Source organism: Parasteatoda tepidariorum, chromosome 9 (genome assembly GCF_982258835.1).
Source record: "Parasteatoda tepidariorum strain Cologne lab strain chromosome 9, Ptep-v5.0, whole genome shotgun sequence".
Lineage (NCBI taxonomy): Eukaryota > Metazoa > Arthropoda > Arachnida > Araneae > Theridiidae > Parasteatoda > Parasteatoda tepidariorum.
The window spans coordinates 84,727,973-84,748,706 of NC_141763.1; the positions used below are offsets into that span (position 1 = coordinate 84,727,973).

The 20,734-nt window shown below is 27.4% G+C and overlaps 1 protein-coding gene across 2 annotated transcripts; it reads left to right on the plus strand.

The window, feature by feature from the left end:
* The first annotated feature begins 4 nt into the window (after positions 1 to 4).
* LOC107452596 (uncharacterized) lies at positions 5 to 16,083 on the plus strand. Of its 2 annotated transcripts, none has more exons than XM_016069103.5 (9): positions 5 to 139; positions 947 to 1,147; positions 4,335 to 4,445; positions 6,140 to 6,271; positions 8,801 to 8,882; positions 8,969 to 9,117; positions 11,714 to 11,838; positions 13,473 to 13,541; positions 14,782 to 16,083. In XM_016069103.5, the coding sequence occupies exons 2-9, from the start codon at positions 1,034 to 1,036 to the stop codon at positions 15,395 to 15,397; spliced, it is 1,398 nt and encodes a 465-aa protein (XP_015924589.3). In that variant the 5' UTR covers positions 5 to 139; positions 947 to 1,033; the 3' UTR covers positions 15,398 to 16,083. The 2 variants fall into 2 exon arrangements, with proteins under 2 accessions (XP_015924589.3, XP_015924590.3); XM_016069104.5 differs by having other exon boundaries at positions 54 to 389.
* Positions 16,084 to 20,734: the final 4,651 nt, after the last annotated feature.

The following is a 20,734-nucleotide window of genomic DNA, read 5'->3' on the forward strand; positions in this document are numbered from 1 at the left end:
AGCCGGAAACGTTTTTGGGAAATTATCTAACTCTAACTTCAACTTTCAATTTTGAACTCCTAATTTTACACATTATTTCTTGTCTGCTCTTTTTCTCGTTTTCAAAAACAAAAAAAGTAGTCATATTGTGTCTGCATTGGTCAGTAATTACAGCATCTTCTTTTGTACGATAAGATTTAATAATTATGATTTTTAAGCATAAGAATGCAGAATTCCTCATAGTTTTTGATTTCTCGAACTGTTATAGTTATGCATAAAGTATGATGTCATAGTACCGAAACAACTGCATGTTTTCACATCATTTGTGCTCCTGTCGTTATGATAATACTTCCTAATTGGGGAGAATTATATTTCTACATTCGTTTAAAAATACGCCTAGACTTTTGAGGGTAATAAAAATTGGTGCCAATTGATAAGTAGTTTACAAAAAATTCACATGTTTCATTTTGCAATTTTAAATATGGCTTTGTTCCACTTTGTTTAATAATAATTATTGTTGTGTATTTTTTCAATAAGTTTTCTAAATATGTTGAAGCCTCACCTTACAGACCCTCCTCCTAGATTTTCACATTATAGGCAATTTCCAAAATAACTTAGTCTTTTGTATTACTATTTAATCATCATGTTAATTTAGTTAGAGAAAATTTTTAGCAATATCCTTTATATATTTATGATTTATGGACAGTTTTCAGTTCCGGAGGGTTTCACGGTAATAGTTTGCAATCGGGAGCCCTCTCATTTTTGGCAATTTGCAAATAAATGAATATGTGTGTAAATAAATTAAAAACCAATCACATAAAGGTAAACAAAAGTTACGGTAACCAGAAATGAGATTTCAGCAAAATGGAACGAAAATTATTGCTAAACCAAGGGGCCTCCGATTCTACACTATAGCCGTTATCACTTCAAGCAATGCACTTCTTATATGCACTTCTTATTTTTTCAGGTTGTGTTTTTGAATTCCTCGTCAAAATATGTATTGGTAAATTTTACTTTTGTGAAATCAAACTATAGTTTCAATTTTTGCTGAAATATGGAGTATGTAAGTTATGCTACAACATCTATGAGCAGTGATTTATCTAAGAAGACTTTGCAAAAGCTGGGCAAAGACAAACTATCTGAGCCTTTAAGAAGTGAACTGAAACAGGTTTCTTTCTCTTATTTTTATTATTTATAGTGAATAGACTAATATTTTTAAAGCAGGGTTGGCAGGTTTTTGACATGTGACAGTTTTTGACAGTTTAAACCATGGTTTAAACCGTCACGTCAAAAACCTCACTGTCAAAAATGTCGAAAATGTCAAAAACCTATATTCATATGTGAAATTTAATTAATACATAAAATTTATATATTTTTTAAAGGATAGTGTTTCTAAATATGTTCTAGAAAAAATAAATTTAAAATTTTGAAGAAACACTTATATTTTGAATAGTAACCAAAATCTTGTACTTTTGAAAACTCACATCTTTTGTAATATTATGTATTCATTTTCATGTGTTATTGAAAATCTGCAGTGATATTATTAAGAAATTTATTTATAACCAAATTTAGTGTATAGTATAGATTATACTAAAAATTAGACATTTTTAAAGATAAACATTAGCAGTTTTGTACATTAGACATCTTCTTTTAAAGAAAAATCTTTTTAATATTCTTTTAAATCTTCTTAATAATCTTTTTAACATAAGACAATACAAATTGAAGTGCTTTCTGTTAAATACACAGAGTAGTTAATGTCGATTTACAGTATATTCAGCCTTCATTTACTATGCTGAAAATTTAGTTTATCCAAATACTTGTGAATTTCATTTTGCTGAATACGATATAGTTTTGTTGAATATCTAAATATTCAGCTGTTGAATAATTACTTCCTGCTTTCAAGATATGCATTATTTGTATTCTTAATACAAGTGGAGAAAAAAAAATTAAGAGATAAAAATTGTTTTAAAATGATAAGTGTAATAATTATAAATAAATATAAATAAATATAATAAACAATATGAATTATATTTATCATTATTCATAAATATAACTACTTTTAAATTCAAATTAACTTACTGGATAATAAAGATATTCGGTATAACATTAAAAAAAAAAATTTTATACACTTGTATCTTATATCAAGTTTATATTTATACAACATAACTTGTAAGTTCCTTATAAATATTAGTTATATGTTCCTTATATGTCAAAAATGCATAGTAATAAACTTTTAATTTTCTTAAGTATCAAAAAGAAATTTTTTTTTTTTTTAAATATAAATATTTAAACAATTTTTGTGCAAAATTTTTCTGCACATGCATTTGAATATAAATTTCTGAGATTTTAAATCTGTTATTTTACCTTAATTTTAATTAAAAAATATTTTAAAACCTGCTGATTACCTATAGTATAATTAAATTTCAATATAATGCATGGCAACTGTTGGTAGTTTTGAAGTTTATATAATTTCTTGGCAAACTTCAGTTTTTGACATTTTTGACGGGTTTTTGACAGTTTAAACCAGTATTATACCCTTGTCATGTCAAAAACCACTTTTTGACGTCAAAAACCCAACCCTGTTTTAAAGTATTTTGAAGATTTGAATGTACAATAATTTTTTAGCTGACTTTACAAAAGGCTTTCTTTGCCGTAAAATTTTAGGCTGTAGCAAGTTTGTTGATTAAAATTTTTTTCTTCATAGATTTAAATCAGAATTTTTTGTTAAATTCTGATTTTTTTTTTTTAATATTGTTATGTAGTATTTAAATATTTGTATTGAAATTAATACACAAATTTTGTTTTAGTGTAGCTTTTTTGACAATTGTCAAAATGTCAGGTCTTTGATTGTAGTTTATTTTAGGCTAGTAATGAAATTTAAAAATTACCAAGTTTTATATTTTTCGAACCATTTGTTTTTGAGTTGTACATAATTTGTTTCGTAATTCTTTAATTTTTAAACAGCTATAACTTGAACTAATTGACTTAGAGAGTTAAATTTTGTGTCAATTAGTTAACTTTTTAATGACATTTTTTAAAGCATATAAAAGGGTAAAGTTGTTATACAAAATAATTTTCTTTAAAGATTAAATTCGAAAAAATTTCACAATTGAAATTTTTAATTTTCTTGAAAAATATATGATATTTGACTTTTTTAGCAATATGTGTGCCAAATTTCATGGTGGTATTTCTATGTGATCATGAAGAAATTTTTCTTTCTAGCCTTACAGTTTTTAGAAGGGTGGTACACTCTGTCTTCCTTTTGTTCCTTATAAATATGCCCTTTATGTAAAAATAAGCCTTTAACTGCCTTTTTATTTATATTCCATTTTTAAAAAAGTAATTCACTATTTAAATAATAATTACACACTGGTTAAATTATCTGTGTTTATAAGTTGATATGATTACTTTTAAAAATTTTTGCTTTGTACAGGAATTACTCTTAACTGGTTAAATTTTTATGAGTTTCTCTTTTTTTTGGGGGGGGGGGGGAGGAGGTATATTAATGAATTTTTGTTTTTTAATTGATTTTAAATTTTAAAATTATTTTAAATAAATACCTTTTTTTAAATGTGCATTTAAATGTTAGTTTTCTTATAATTTTCATTTTATGCTATAGAAAAAAAGCTTTCAAGTTGTTTATCAATTAATAATTGTTTTAGTGTGCATTTTTTGAAAAAAATTTATGCACAGAGATTATCTTTTAACATTCCTTTAATTATTATTATAAAATACAAATATTATCTTCTTTTCATAACGAGTGGGAATTATTTTTTGAAATATACACATAAAATAGTGTAAGAGGGTAATTTGAAAATTGTTGAGAATCAAATTCAGTTGTTACATAATTTTGTTAAATTTTTACGGTGTTAAGAGATTTCCCTTTCAAAATTCAAAGTTCCCTTTTCTGAGAGGAAACACCCTGCCCTTTTTTATTCCTAGGGAGAACTCTGCTTAGTATTTCAAAAAATATAACATAGTGAAAATTTTTATTTTATAAATTTAAAGATCATATGTGTTAGAATCAATACTCGCAGTATTCTTATATGGGACCACTCTGCAATGGGATTGAATGGAAAATGTTGTAGTTCTGAAAGGTTTTTAATGTTTTTAAATGTTAAGCATTTTTTTTTCAACGGCCAACTTATGTATTTGACGTACCAGAAATTTGCTATCTCATAATCAAAAATCTCTACTTCAGGATAAAGGGAAATAGGTTCTGAGGTTCTTGTCAAATCTTAAATCAAGGCACGCAATATACAAGTTTGACCTTTGTTATTGCTGATAAATGATAATTATTGGTTGCATGTTATGCTTATGTTTTTACCTATATAAGTATAAAATTATTTTTGTAGGTTAATGGAGAGTTAGCAGAGGCTACAAAAGAATATTTTAAGTACAAATTTATTGTAGACTGTGTAAAAAAATTTCTGGATCAAAACGTGGAGAAAAAAGTGAAAAACAAGGTATAATCAAATATTATTTTTGCTATTTTGTTATTTTTTTGGATCTACTTACCGAAAACTATTGTTTTCAGGCATGGTATTCAAGACCGTTGATTTCCTGACTTTCATGAATCGATGATTTATATTCCGAGAAAATTTACTCAGAGTTCCGCTGATCTGAAAATAAGTTTCATTACTTACTCAAAATCTCACTAAGGATGTATTTATTCCGCCCTCACAAGCACCTCTTTTTTTTTTTTGTTCCTAAGTAATGTTCTCATTCACGGCAATAACATCTTCATTGATGCAGAAAAAAAAAGCAACTTCGGATAAATTTAATAACACGAGACTGAAAAAAAATGCCCTAATTAATGAACTACAGTGGCAGAACACAAAAGTATAAAATTGATAATATAAAAAGTAAATCTGATATGGCATTTAAAAGATTGTTGGCTACAAAAAATGGTATGTTTATAATTTTTCTTTTAAAATTTATGTTTTAATGAGTAGCAGGTTTGTTGCAAATTCTGATTTGTTATGGAAGAATTATTTGATCAATGTGATATATTTGCCCCCATTTTTATTAAGCTACTGTTAGATTGAATAAATTTTTAATATGATATTGAAAGTTCAAATTTCAAATCATGCATTTCAGTAATCATTTTTCAATTCCTTGTTTCGATCTTTTTTTTTAATCGCAATTATTGCAATTGATTTTCTTATGTTTTTATTAATTTTTTTAAAATTCCGATATTACTACAACACGTAAATTTCTCATTTGAGTAATTGCATTTTGATGTGCTCGATTTGGATCGATACCATCGTAATTGATAATTGATAATTTTGTCGGCAATTGTTTCAGCAAATTTTACCAATATTTTTTTAATCACTTTGTTTTTTTATACATTATTACTACAAGCAAAATTCAATAAGTGCATTAGTCACTTTTTGATGCCGTAGTACCTCTGATTTTTTTATTGAATTTTTATACAAATATTGCCACTGATATCCTCTTGGTTTTTTTAATTTTGATATTTTCATGACATATTATTAAGAAATGAGAAATTTGAATGGCATATTTGATTAATTACTTTTGCACACTTCCGATTTGTGTTAAATCCATATGATGTTTCAAATGTTTTTTTTTATATTTTCATGATAAGAAATTTGAATGGCATATTTGGACACTTCTGACTTGTGTTAAATCCAGGTGATGCTTCAAATGTTTTTTTTTCCCATTGTTATTGCTGTGAATGAATTTTTAAAATTCTGATGTTATTAAGGTATGATAAATTTTAACTGTGCACCCGAGTATTCACTAATGCGATAATTCTATAATTTTTGAACAATTTTTTGCCGATTTTCTGTACAATCTTGATATTTTTCATGCATTATTTATTACAACATGTGAATTTCAAAACCTACATTTTAATTATCCCCATTTTGACGTGTCTGATTTCGTTGAAAATGATGTGTTTTTTATAATCAAACTTTTTCCTGTTATTGTCTTAGATTTCATAATTTTTAAAATTTTTTGATGTGATGACTCGGGAAAAACAATGCCTTAGATTTCATAATTTTTAAAATTTTTTTGCGCGAAATGCAAAAAAGTCGGAATATGTAATTTCTTTTCTATGCATACATAAGTTTTTAGGTGTTGATAAGAAAATAATTTATTAAGTAAACAAAAATTTATTCTTGACTTGTATTTTTAGGATCAAGCTATTTTATCGGATCCACTTTACTTAAATATTGTGAAGGAATATTCAACTGAGGATGGCATTCAACCTTTTGGCATAACTGAGGACTTTATTAATAAAACTATAAGTAGAAAACAAAAAACTCAAGTATGTTTTATAAATCTAGTTTAGATTCATTGTGAAATTTCCTATCAAATATTGTTTATTAAATTACCATTTTATTAAGACTGTTCTTTGGTTATATTGTCATAAAAAAGTAGTATGTGATTTATATAATGGGTGTTGTGAGCTTGTAACAGAAATGATTCTCAATCAACTTGACAGTTTTAAATCACAAATTTTTGAAAAGTAATATTTGAAAGTGCTTTAAAAAAATCTAAAGAAAAATTCATACTTAATCTTTCTAAGGCACTTAAGAGAAAAATGAAGCAATCTCATTTTATTGATACTGACTGTTAAGTTAGTCTTTTGATTCCTAAAATGCCAGGAGAGTGAAATTTTTTTAAAATTTTTAATACAAGGCCTGTTTCTAAGTTCTAAAGGCAGATTTAAGTTTAAGAAAAGTTCTATTAGAATCATCACATTAATACACATTATAAAATGTGTTATTTTTTAGAAAATGTTTACTTGCCAACTTTTCAGTTTTTACACTTGTTCTGCCAACTAGATTTTACATAATTTTTTTTGTTTTTTTAAATATTTTTAAAGATTTTTCAGTAATTCGCTGAATGTTTCGTTTTGCGCTCAAATATTCATTTTAAACTACTAAATTTATACTAAGACTTTAAAATATGTTTCAATTCACATATAATCTTTTTGTTAAGAGGCAAAATTTTTTTTCCATCGATTCACTTTTATTTTATTTAAATGACCAACAACATATCAGCAATTCATTTTAATGGCATTTACAAAATAGACTGTGATTTGCATTAAAGAGATTTAATAATCAACATAGCAATTTGCGATTAATATTCACGTGATTTAGGCCTCATTACCTTGTTCTTTAAATCATTAATTTTTGTAATTCATATTGATCTGATTTGCAAATTATAAGTATCACAATTTAATTTTGATTTGCGAGTCATGCAATCTTCTAGTCTCCACATCAACTGCATTTCTTAAACTAATAACACATCATATATTTTGTGATTTTGAAATGCCAAATCGTGATTTGTTTTCACATGACTTAGAAATTTTGTACGAGTTATTCGCATTCATGCAATTTTAAAATCAAGCAGCAAGCTTAAAATCATGAAAAGCATTTGTGATCTAATTTTTTAATATTTAAAAAGTTATCCAATGCTGCATTATCTGCAAGTTATTTGAATAAAAATTGAGAATTATTCTTAAGATTTGATAATTAAGTGGGGAAATCTCACCAAATTGGGACGATTTTTAAAAAGAAGTTTAATTATTTTTAAAATAGTTAAATTATTTCTCCGTTAAAAAGCCCAGAAAATTTTTTATGGCAGGATGATATATATTGTTTAAAATCATAGTTTTGCTTCAAGTGTAAGGCGCTTTTACAGTAGCTTTTTTTATTTCTCTTGGTGAAGATGCAACACTTAAGTAAGTTTTAAGATCTAGGCTCTTCTGTTCATTAAGCTAGTATATTTAATTTAAAACTGTAACTTTGCCTTTAGTTTAAGGCAAACATTTTATGGCATTTATTTGGTAAAAAAGCTTTGAAGGACGTCCTTAACTTTTATATATATATATATATATATATTTATATATATATATATATATATATATTTACATATGCGATTGAAATATGAACAGAAGAAAATGTTTTGGAATCTATGAAAAAAGGATCTCTATTCTTTCACTGCAATCCATCTTGGATAATTGTATTTGTGAAAATGGTATAATTTTGAATGCATTTTTGAAAGCTCTTCAAAATAAATTGATTGTATTCACCTGGGATCTCTTGCCAAGAAGGTCTAATTTTATGCATTTTGTTTAAGAGGTTTACACTGGTTTCATAGTTGTCCTGATATTTTTGATAAAAAATATTTTGTCATTTTTTGTTCTGATTTTTAACTTTTTCTGATGGTCTTAAATCTTTTTTTTTTTTTTTCCTTTTTTTTTTTTGCATTTAAAACATTTTTTTTTCTGCAAATACAAATGCAATTTCTTAAAATTACACAATTTAAAGAATCAAAGGGTATGGATTTTTGTTGCAAAATTCTTTTTAATTTTATTTAAAATCTTAGTAAAAATTTCAAAATTTGATAGTTAAAACATGAATATTCTCTAGCTGTGTACATGGTTAACCTTACAGGTTAACCATGTACCTTATGACAAAGATTTTACATTATAAAATTTTTATGAGGAAAAATTTTGTCATATGCTTAATTTGCTATTTTCATTAAATGCAGTAACAAATCTTGTAGGGTAGTTCTTGTTTGTTCTGTAGTTTCACAATTAAAAACTGTTATTTTTAATCTGTTTTAAAGAATGATAGATTTCAATTAATAATACTAATGCTGCCTTTTTCATTTAAGATATCGGTCATTTACTCTAAACATATCTTTGTGTTTTTTTTGGAACTGTTTCGTTTTTAAGTGTTCAGAATGATTTTATTTGGTGTAAATGTCATTTATATTAAAATAATGTTTTTTTTTTCCAATTGTGTCTTTGAAGAAATGTTTAATTTTTTTTGTTTGATTTTAGAAAGAAAAAGAAGAACTTAATAAGTTTATAAGAGATGAAATCAACAATTTTTGTGTTAAAATATCTGAATATACTGGCTGTGGTAATAGCAATTCCTTGAGTTAATGTAGCAGTTTTATTTTTAAATATTCCGCAATTATTTTTATTATTATTTAAAAATTTTTTTAGCACAAAGATACAGAAAAGCATTACCAGAAAGAGCCTTTCAAGAATCTGTAAAAGATTTATCATCTGAAATAGATAGTCTTGCTGATGCCAAATGCAAGCTTGAATCTGATGAAGAAGAGATTAATAATTTGGTTACAAATTATTTTGAGGTTAATTTTAATTACTATTATTTATTCTAATACAGTAAATCCTCTAGAGAGCGACCACTATCTGTTCTGCAGTAAAATGCTCATTAATGGAGATTGGTCTTTCTTAGTGGTTTCCTCCATTGATTTTAAAATTGTCATCGAAGGTACATGATTTTTCGCAAATGATTTTAATTATAGTCTGCATAATTTTCTTGGAGTGGAAATGCCAATTCTGTTAGTGTAATGAAAAGACGTATATATGAATAAATTTACCGTCTATTAAAATGATCCAAGTGATGTAGTTATGTGTAAAAACAAATTTACCTATTATGAATGATAAAGCTATTTTAAATTAATAAATTATGTTTTTTGTTTAAGTTTGCATTTAATTTTATATCATAAGAATTAGTTATCTTTAAAAGATGAGAAGAGGTTTGTTTGTTTGAGATGCTTGTTTTTTCTTAAATAACTTTTTCTAATTTAATTTTCAACTCTAAATGATAGCATTGTCTTTAATGCTCTCTGACTGTAACATGAGGTTGTATCATCAAAAAAAGCTCTCTAAATAAGACACTCAAATATTTTGAATACATTTGAATCTAATTATTTGTTTTGTTAAATTTTTTGTTTTGATATTTTTTGATGTTTCCTTATTTGACCTTTTCCGCATTTGGTGCAGATGCTTGCCCAGTCTCTCCTAAAGGTTTTCTTCAACAGAAAGTCTATGGAAAAAATTTTGTGCCCCCCAACAGTGGTCGTAAATAGAGGTTGTCTTTCCTGGAGGTTTTACTCTGATAAATTTTAAGTTAACTTTTTTTTTTATTACTAATAAGTTAATTTGCTTTTAAGTGAAATTTATTTGAAGTGTTTGTGATAATTTAATATCATTTCTGCCAGTATTGATGATGTAACATTCTGTTAATTGTTACAGTCAAAACGATTATCTTCCAGTGCTCTATTCTACTATATAACCTGTGTTGAATAGTCAACCCAATTCTGCATTTAATGTTCAATGTTCAACTCTGTAGCTTTGTTATTTTGAACCCTACCCTAAAGACAAAGGTAATTCTGGATCATGCATTGAAGCAATCTGATCTTTGTGAAAGACTTTTTGAAGGAACTAATCTGCTTTTGCATTGCATGGAGAGGAAAATTTTGAAACCTTCCACAGTCAGCAAGACAGCGAGGGATTCTAACCCGTGATCCATCTACCATCTATATATATATTTCTCTTACACGGCGATAAAAAAAAGCCTCATTACAACTCCCCGAATGGCAATGCTAGAAAATAGACCAATGATTACCGCTAAAAATGTCACATGCCAAATCTAGCTAAGATGGCTCAACATATAGCGCTTTTAAAAACGGAAACTGAAATAACCAGGGAGAGCATAAGCTAGGCAGAAGTCTTTGTCGATAGATCTCTATTTTGGTTTTTTGTCGAAAGCGTTTTTTTTCCACGAATTTATGTATTACGAATTTATTTGACAATTTTTGATTTATATCACGAATTTATTTGTTTTACTAGAATTTATTTGTTTATGCAGGTTTTTCCATTGCAATTCACTCATTTAAATTTTTAATAGACTTAATTATAGCCGAAATTTTAATCTTTTTAAAGAGATATCAGTTTTAGAAATTTTATCTTAAGATTTTATACTATAGCACATTTCTAATAGATTTAACGAATTACATGTCATTTATTTGAATTCAAATTTATTTTAAGGACTCAGTACTTACTAAAAAGATGCAATTTTTTTTAGAAAAAAAAGTTGTTATATGGATTTGAATGATTGTTTTGAATTCTTAGAATTTTGTGCATTTGCAATGTACCTAAGTTAGTAGTGAGCGAAGCGAGCTTGGTTTGCGGAGCAAACCATATAACATTGCGTAGCAATTTTCGGGGGTTGGCGAGCGTTAGCGAGCAGGGGGCGCAGCCCACTAGTTGAAGATATTTTGCTTCAGCACTGGGCTTGGTGCGAGCAGGAAGCAGAATCTGTACCAACCAGCAGCCACTGAGATTCGAACGGGGGTCATCTCATTGAAAGGCAAACTCTATCTCTAGTCAGTATTCTGTTTATATTGAACAAATACTGTCTCTCCCATGACCATCAACTGACTATTGTGAGAGTAATTTACTTTTTAAAATATAGTCTATGCTTAATATAATGACCCCTGTCCTAGAATATATAGACGTTATTACTTAACTCTTAGTAATAAATGCTGAACTAATTTTGACTAAACTGTGTTTTACAAACAAGGAAAAAAGAAAATTAGAAAATTAACAAAATAATTTTAAATAAGGCAACACGTTAAACATCACATTACAAAACCATTTTCTTATATAACATACATTCAAAAAACTGCTACGTCTAAACCAAGACAAGTCGAGACGAATATGGATACCTTATGTTTTAACTTAAAAAATAAAAAAATAGAAAATTAAATTTTCTTATAAGATAAGTGTGAGATAAAATTTAAAGATTGTGAAATTTTTTTGTTAATTTTTTTTGCTTATTTAAGGGTAGATATTGATATTAGTTTGTTACCTATAAGTACATTAAGTGCTGATAAATAATATAAGCTAAAAATGCTGTGATCTTGTTTATAATTTCAGAATCTTATGGAAGGTGTTTTGATGCTGAAAAGTTTAATTTTATTACACGAAAAGAAACTTGAATTTCATTCATCATTGAGAGATTTGTATGATTCAAGACAGAGAACCATGGCTGCCAAAATAAAGTACGAAACAAAGTTTATTTTTCTGGGGAGTATAATAGGAAGCTATAAATCTGTCATCTCTTTTTAGATAAAGAAACCTTTCTTTTTTAACAGTACAATACTACTCTGCGATTGCATTTATTTTGCCTTGCTTCTCCTTTTGCTACTGTGGCACATGAAGCTTTGAACTTCTGCATCTACCTCTTTTTCTAGGACTACCTATCTCGCTAGAAGGTGTCATTTTCCTTTTAAGATCATATGATAATTATTTTTACTGATCCTCTTTTTCTTTGATCTCTAAAATCAGATGGTTTCAAAAGATTTAGGTTAATACTTTCAAAATCATAGTTGTCCTGATTTTCCAGATCAAAATATTTTGTCTTGATTTTAACTTTGCTGAGGTTTCTAATTTTTGTGTGGTTAAAACATATTATTTTTTGCACATTTTAAAATAATCCTTTATTTTAAGAATCTAGATTTAGAGATTTTTAATTTTGCTCCGTTTTATTTTAATCGATAATGCTAGTAAAAATCAATTTTTCGATAGTTTGAACTTAGGGACTCGTCACTAATTACATGGTTGAGTCTTATTACCTTGCCAACAGGATTCATCATTTTCAAATCTTTTTAGACTTAGAACTTCTCATGAGAATTTTTTAAATATTTTTTTTATTGTCATCAATAAGGAGGATCATGTACGTTTTTGTTATTTTAGCGAATGCTGTAATATATCTTGTAGAATATAGTTTTGTAGTTTCACTATTGTTGATTTGCCTCTTTAATCTGATTTTAAAAATTATCGATACCAATTTCTAATACTGTAATCATGGATTTTTTTAATTGACGCATTTAAGGACCATTTACTAAATTACTTTTGCACAAAAATGTTGAGTTGCATATTCACTGATTTTTTGTTTAAAAATTATAAAAACCCTATTGAAGATTTTTTTTAAGGAAGTCTTGAATTCAATTTCAAATTTAAATAAAATATTGGTATGGGGGAATATTAGCTAATTGATATTGGTTGCTTTTTTTAATGTAACAGTACTGTAAAAAGTTTGTTTATACTCATCTCAAACTATTGTGATTTCAGCTCATTATTAGTAAAATTATACTGGAAAGTGCCAAAAAGTTCTGAACAAAGTAACTCTGAAATTAAATTAAAAATAGTATATATTAGTATACTTTTGGGATAACATTTGCTTTTATTATATTTAAGTGGAGCAAGTAATACTTTTTTTTATAGGTTTTGATTTGTCACTTGCAAATTTATCTGCTATATGTGTACTGTACAAAAAAAAAAAATGTCCTCACTTTTTTGAGAAACTGAATATTGATTTTTTTTTTTGGGTCATCTAATGAGATCTGAATTATTACTTTTTTTTAAAAATTTAAAGTACTATTTTTACGTTTTACTATTTTTCTACTGTTGAGAAAATTAGGCAAACCTAAAATAAACTCATTTATTATTCTTTATCTTTAGCTGATTCTATTTTAACTGTTTTCGTATATTTTATTGATTTATTTGTCGGCATTTTTATTTTAAATGTGTTACTTTTTTATACCTGCAACCATTTTTGTTTTGTTTTGTTATTTTTTGATTGAGATATCTTGTCGTCTTTCTTTATGTATTCTGTTCTTTAAATCTCTTTTAGCCGCTTTGAGCATCAAGTTTTGGCTGCTACCTATCATAAAAAAAGTATTGAAGCCTTATCTTTAATCAGGTATTTTGCTTTATTTATTTATTATTCGTAATTTTGCTTTTCTTTTTTGTATAAATGCTATCTAAGGATTAGATTCTACTCAATTTAATTTCTAATTTTAAAAGGACTCCATATCGTGGGAGAAATTTTTCATTGCAAATTTCATTTTGTTTTGTGAAATGCATCAGATGGAGTGCCTCACTTCATTAATATCAAGTTTTTTTTAATCCATTAAAATGTTCAAATTTTGAGAAAGTGGCCACTACTGGCCAGTACTAGAATGTCCTAATTTTGCCCTATAAGATGCATTATATTTAAACTATAATTAAATACTGACAGGGATTTATTTTCAAGAATATTTTCTTTTCAACAAATATTAAAATATTTGACCTTAAACTTTATGTAAATATGCTATTTAAAATATGAATACAGCATATTTCCAAATAAAAGCCATTCAAGCCGAGGGAACGCTTGTTGTTTGAAAATTTGTTCAAAATTCATAACTTATCATAAGCCAATGTAAATAAAATAAAATGCGCTATCTTTGTGGGTAACTTTAAACTTCCCTTTTGGACTATCCAGCCTTTGTTCAGTTTGTTTGTTTACTTTTATACAGAAATAAAAGTCTATTGAAAGTCTCACCAATTCTTTTCTTCCTACTTTTGTTTTTTGCTCTCTTCTTAAGCGTTGAACTTATCAGTCCGGATTAACCCTTCAAACCCTTCTTGTCCCTTCAAAAGATTTTTAAGGCAGCCCTTATTTTAATGTTCGGACCTTCATATATATCATAGGCATTTTATTAATAATTCATCATCATCAACAAAATTTTGTACCTCAAAAGTGATTGAAAAAATAACAAATCAAGAATGTTTGCCTTGGCTTAAAAAATAATGTAGTGTATCTGCGTATAATCCTTTTTTTTATAAATGAAAATATAGTATTTTAACGTTAAGTTGACTTTTTTTCGCTGAGGAATGCTTGCAGAACATTTGTATAATTTAATAAGTCCTGTTGCAGAACATTTGAAAATATTCTGCTTCTGGGTGCAAAAGTTTAATGAAGTAGCAAGACACAACTCTAAATAAAGTGCAAAATTCTTTGAAATATTACTGTGTGTGGGTCCCGTACAAATGCCTCTTTTTAAAATGCCATAATCGTGCCTTCCTTTGATGCAAATTATGTTTCAGTGATCAATCAATCAATTAATGTTACTCTTATTTAATTTGTTTTTATTTCTACGCTAATGTTTGATAAATTTTAGGGCAGAACTAGATGAGAGAAAAACATCACTAGATAATGATATAAACAGTACCACCGCTAAGCTGCAAGAGTACCTTGTACTCGGACCACAGTACAACAGACTTGTGGAGGAGTATACTGAATTACTAAGACAGATCCAAAATGAAAAATGGGCTTTAGAATCTTTAAAGAGAAGAGAATCCTTTGGTGCACCTCTGTTTGTTGAAGAGGAATTAATAAATAGTTTTGACCTAGAACGCTCAGTGTTCGAAGAAACAAGGGATAACTCAACTCTGGAGGGAACGGCAGATAGCTCAAAGTTAGAGGTAACAGCAAGTGGCTCAAAGTCAGAGGAAACAGCAGATGGCTCAACGCTAGAGGAAATGGCAGATGGCTCAACGTTAGAGAAAACGACAGATAGCTCAAAGTTTGATGAAACAGCAGATGGCTCAAGGTTAGAGGAAACAGCAGATGGCTCAAGGTTAGAGGAAACAGTGGATGACTCAAAGTTAGAGGAAACAGTGGATAACTCAAAGTTAGAGGAAACAGTGGATGACTCAAAGCTAGAGGAAACAGCGGATGACTCAAAGTTGGAAGGAATTTTATTTAGTTCAACGCTAAGAGAGTCGGTGAGCTGATCAACGTTAGAGAAAACAGTTGATAACTCAGTTCTAGATGAAACTCAATGTTTGATAAAAAAAAAGTAGATTCACAAGAGTAAATAATGGAATGCGTAGTAAGAAGCGAGCATTGTGCCATGTAGAATAAGCTTGTATTGTGGGAGATATCACAACTAGGCCTTACATGTATTCCTTTATAAGATTTATTTACACGAAATTCTTAAGTTGTAATTTAAATGTAATAATTTAGCTATTTTATTTATCAGCTAAAGTTCAAATTAAGTAATTTTTGTGTAAATATTTTTTCAATATTTAAAAATTTGTTTTGTTTCAGTTTAAGGAACTCTATCTAAAACTCCATAGGTTTGGGTGTTATAAATATTTTAGTATTAATAATTATAATGTAAATAAGTTGTTTGAATGCTATAAATAATTTTGTATTAATAAAATTGTTTTTTGAGTGCTATAAATATTTTTATTAAATTTTTTTTGTCTGAAAGTTCAAAATATTTTCATACTATAATTACTGCATTGTAAGATTTATTTTTTTAAATAACTAACCTACTTAGTCTGAACTAATTTAAAAATTTCAGCTTTATTTCAAAGAAATATTTTTATTAGATTGGTGTAAAGTAAAATTAAAATTCCTGTGGTTTTTAAAAACTTTGTTCAATGTTTTTCTGAAATTTTTACAAGGAAATTTAAGTGCTACAAAATTTTGTTTTATTTGTGCATAGCTGTCAACTTTATTGCACTTTCTTTGTGAGCATTGGATTTCGTGAATTTATACTGAAATGTTGTTTTTAAAATTTTCCTAACAAATAGAATTCTTCTATCTTTTTTTGTGATATATTTAATTTTTATTAAAGAATTTATTTTAGAACATATTAAATATGTATGTAATTTGGGTTTTGCTTATTTTTAAAAATTTTAATACATTAAAAAATGAGATTGAATAAATTTTAATTGAAATTTATATAAGAGTCTGTCATAAAAATTTTCTAGATTGTGTGATAAGTATGAAAACAGCCAAATGCTGTTAGAAAGAAACATCCGATTAAATATTTACCTGTGGATCCTCCATTTTTTCATTGCACATCTGGATTTTTTAGAGAAAATTACTTTTGTTTGTCTTAAATGTTTTGTATTTTGATTAGCAGATGGCACTGTAATTGATAAACATAAAGATAGGTAATGAGCTGTTTAAAACACAGTTCATATTTGAGATTTTGAAGTTGAACTCCATTCCACTCTTTTTTGAAAATATTTGTCACATGTATTTTTAGATATTATATTTAATGTCTATGTTTTGAGTTATTTGACCATTTCTATATTTTTTGGGCACCCTTTTTAACTGTAATATGATATGCAAATATGTTTTGCATTACATTATTTTAAAATTTAAAAAAAATCAAAATAATAATTTTTTTTCTTAAGTTTGTAAGAATGAATAAAATGAATCAGATTCTTATGTAATCAAATAATTTGTGCTAAAATGTTTGCATGCTTGTGCTTTTTCTTTTTTTTAAACTTCAGCATTACACTTAATTTAGATTTGTTGATAATTGTGTTCAACTGACATTCTGTTTAAATCATTCATGCTTTAGTTTGTTGTACATATTCATATGCATAACTTGTACATAATTTTTTTTGTATTAAATAATAAACAGTACTTGTATGTACTTTTAAACATGTATGTACTTTTAAACATGCACTTTTAAACATGTATTTTAAACATGTAACATGTAGTTAGCTGAATTTATTATGCTTTAGTACAGTTTATGTGAAATTAGCCATTTGACAAGAATAATTTATTTAATTTAGAAAAGTGAGTTTTTCTTGATTGTAAATATTATTTATTTTACCTAAGTTTAGCGAAGTAAAATTTTCATCATTGTAAATTTGTTTCTTTTGTTGTATTATTTGCTTTTGTTATTAAATAGTTGAACAATTTTATTTGGAATTATTTGAAAGCAGTTTATTGCTTTAACTCTTCTGTGAAAAAATTTGTGTTAATACTTGGCTGTCAACTTTATGGATTTTCATTAAGATAGTAATTTTATAAACATGGTTGCAAAATGTATGCGTTATTTATTATTTTTTTCATTGGCATAATTTAAATCCCTTGATTTTTTATTTTTTTAAAGAGTCATTGATTTAAATTACTTGATTTTTTTTAACAATTAAACATCAATTTAAATAAGAAATATTTTATACTCTATGCTTTATAAATAAATTCGTACGTTTTTTTTTTTTTTTTTAAAAGCCTGATTTCATTAATATTAAAGATTTTTACGGGGTAGTTATGCTACCTTGACAATCAGGAAACCTTCTCTTATGTTTCCTGATCTAAATAATTTTTCTCCAATTTATCTAACTGACTCATTAGATTTTTGTCTACAAATTCATGAGTGTTTTGAGCTTGAATAAAAATAACTATGATTTCATTTGCTCATACATTTGTTTGTAATAATTATCTAGTAGTTTTATCCATTTTAAGCTAGAAATATTAATACTTTTTATTATAATATTGTTTTTTTTTAATATATTCGTTACAAAATTTTGCTGCTATAATGGAAAAGGCACTTCCATTTTTTTGACATTTTAAATTTCTCAATAATTATGTGGAGGACTATTTTGTAACTTTAGAAGTGTTTAGTTCATGCAATTTTTCATACTTAGCAATATGGTTTAGAGCTTTTGGATGCACTTTGAGGAACCGATAATATATTACTAAAGAAATGAAATATTTTTGAACACCCTATGCCGGAAAATCAAGCTATGTACTCGTAACTCGTATCAATTACTTAGGTTGTTATTTACAATAACTGCATAAAATTTCGTGAACTTCGTTTGAATATTTATGGAGATATGGACATTTTCATAAAAAGTAATTTTTATGTCATATGTTTTTGTTGCTATAGCTAAAAATATTTAATAAAATTAATCAAAATTTTTGGAGCAGTTTAAAATTATTTACAAAATTATTCTTTTTTAAAATTAGAAAAAATACAGGCTCTAATACCGATATAGTGTGTTCGAGAACTAACCAAATGATAGTTAGCTCGAATATGTCTATAAAAACATTGTAGATTTAAGAACTGATCAAAAAATATGTAGTTTCTAAAAATGAGCAAATGATAGTGAATTCGAGTTTTGAATAAAATAAAAAACAGTTGGTTTAAGTATTAAAAAAATACTAACTGGTTTGAGTACCAATAATAAGACAGTGGTCTCAAATTTGAAATTAAAGAGAAGCTTTTCGGAAATAAATCGGGTGATAGTGGGCTCAAGTAAGTATTAAAAGATAGTGGTTTAAGATACCGATAAAAAGAGAGTGAGTTCGAGAGCTAATTAAGTGATAATTAGTTGAAAAAACAACCTGAATTTGAATACAGATCAATGCAGGTTAAGATTTCTAGAACAGATTGAACGTTTGAGTTTCCAAGTGTATAAAAAAGCGTCAGTGAGGTTATACTGACTAATAACTGGGTTCAGTGTCGATAATACTATAGTGTGTCTGAGAATTTAAGAAAAAAAAGGAGTGGGTTCTAAAATTTTTCAAATGGGGGGTTCGAGTACGGGTCAAAATAGAGTGGAATTAAGTAATGTTCAATTACGAGAAGGTCGGATTGAGCCCTGTTTAAAAAGAGTTTTTTCGAGCACTAATAAAAAAAGAGTGATAGATTTTTATTTTATTTTAACAAAATAGAATTGTTTAGAAATCGTTGAATAGAATTGTTTAGAATGCCCGCCTGTGTTAACATCCGTCAATTCAGGCATCGACAGGGCGATTTTGTTGACCTCTCTTACGGGGGCACTATATTAGGTGAGCCAACGTCGCTCCCACAGTATGGACAGAGAGGGAAAGAACATCCATGCCTTCCCCGGGATTCGAACCCAGAACCTTTCTGATGCAAGGGCAGTTCCCTGCCCCCCACACAGCCGGTTGGCGATATGGGAACAAATATCGATAAAAAAAATAGCGAGTTCGAGTGTTGATAAAAAGAGAAGTAATCAAATGATAGTTGATTCGTATACTTATGAAGACAACATAGGTTCGGCATTAATGAGAATGTGTAGTTTCTAAAACTGATTGAATGATAGTGGGTTCGAATACCAAAAAAAAAAAGACAGTCTGGTATCACTGATAAAATGACACCGGGTCTAATTACCGATAAAATAACAGTGCGTTCGAAAAGTGTTTAAATAATAGTGTTTATTTGAGTACCAATTTAAAGATAGGGGTTATGATCAACTGAATCGTATTATGATCAATTGATAGTAGGTAGGTTCGAGTACTGATCAAATGATAGCGGATTTGAGTTCTGATACAAAATAGTGGTTTCGAGTACCGATAAAAAGATAGAGGATCGAGAACTGACCCAATGAAAGTTGATTCGAGTATACCTATAAAAATATTGTAGGTTGGAATACTAATCAACAAAGTATGTGGTTTTCAAAACTGATCAAATTATAATGGGTTCGAGTACTGATCAAATGATAGCGGTCTCTAGTACCACAAAATGGTATGGTGTTTGAGCAGTGCCGGATTAGGCGTTCGCGGGGCCCTAGGCCATTAAAATTTTTGGGCCCTTAGATTACATTTTTTTCTTGTATATTTTTTATTTATTCAAATATAAAAGTATTTATATATCTTTTTATTTAAGAAAGCATATCTATACATAATAATAAACGCGGCTGTGTGTGTGTCTGTCTGTAATCACAATATATCGCCCCAGAAGCCTCGCCAAGGCACGAAATTCGGCACATAATTGTGTTTTGGCATAATGAAGAAGTATTTTTTTTCTTTTTCAAAAATTTGGATTAGTTTTTTAGTTATCAGCCATTTTCTAAGAAAATCTATGCGTTTTCGTCTTCAAAGAGCCATATTCAAAAAACTATTAAAAAATGCATATACTTTTCTCCGCTCTTATAAATGTATGCTAATGCGAACCTTACAATTGAAATATTAATTTTCGACTACTTAAACCAATAATATACGAAGGAATTAATAATTAAATTGTAAGGTTCGCATTAGTTTACATTTATCAAAGTGGAGAAAAGTTTAACTTTTGTATTAAAAATGTGGCAACATATTCGATACGTAAATAGAACGCTTCGCTTTGATATATTTGTCGCTGTTCATAATTGTTATAATAAGTTCTTCTTCTTTCCACGCTCTATTTTTTTTTTCTTAAGCGAAGACGATAATTTTTGTAGCGATATAGAAATAGAAATTGATACCATAAAAAATTATATAGAAATAGAAATTGATACCATAAAAAATTAATTCGTTTTCGTGCTCTTTTCATGTATTTAGCATTTTAGTTTTTTTTTCTTAAGCGTTGTAGC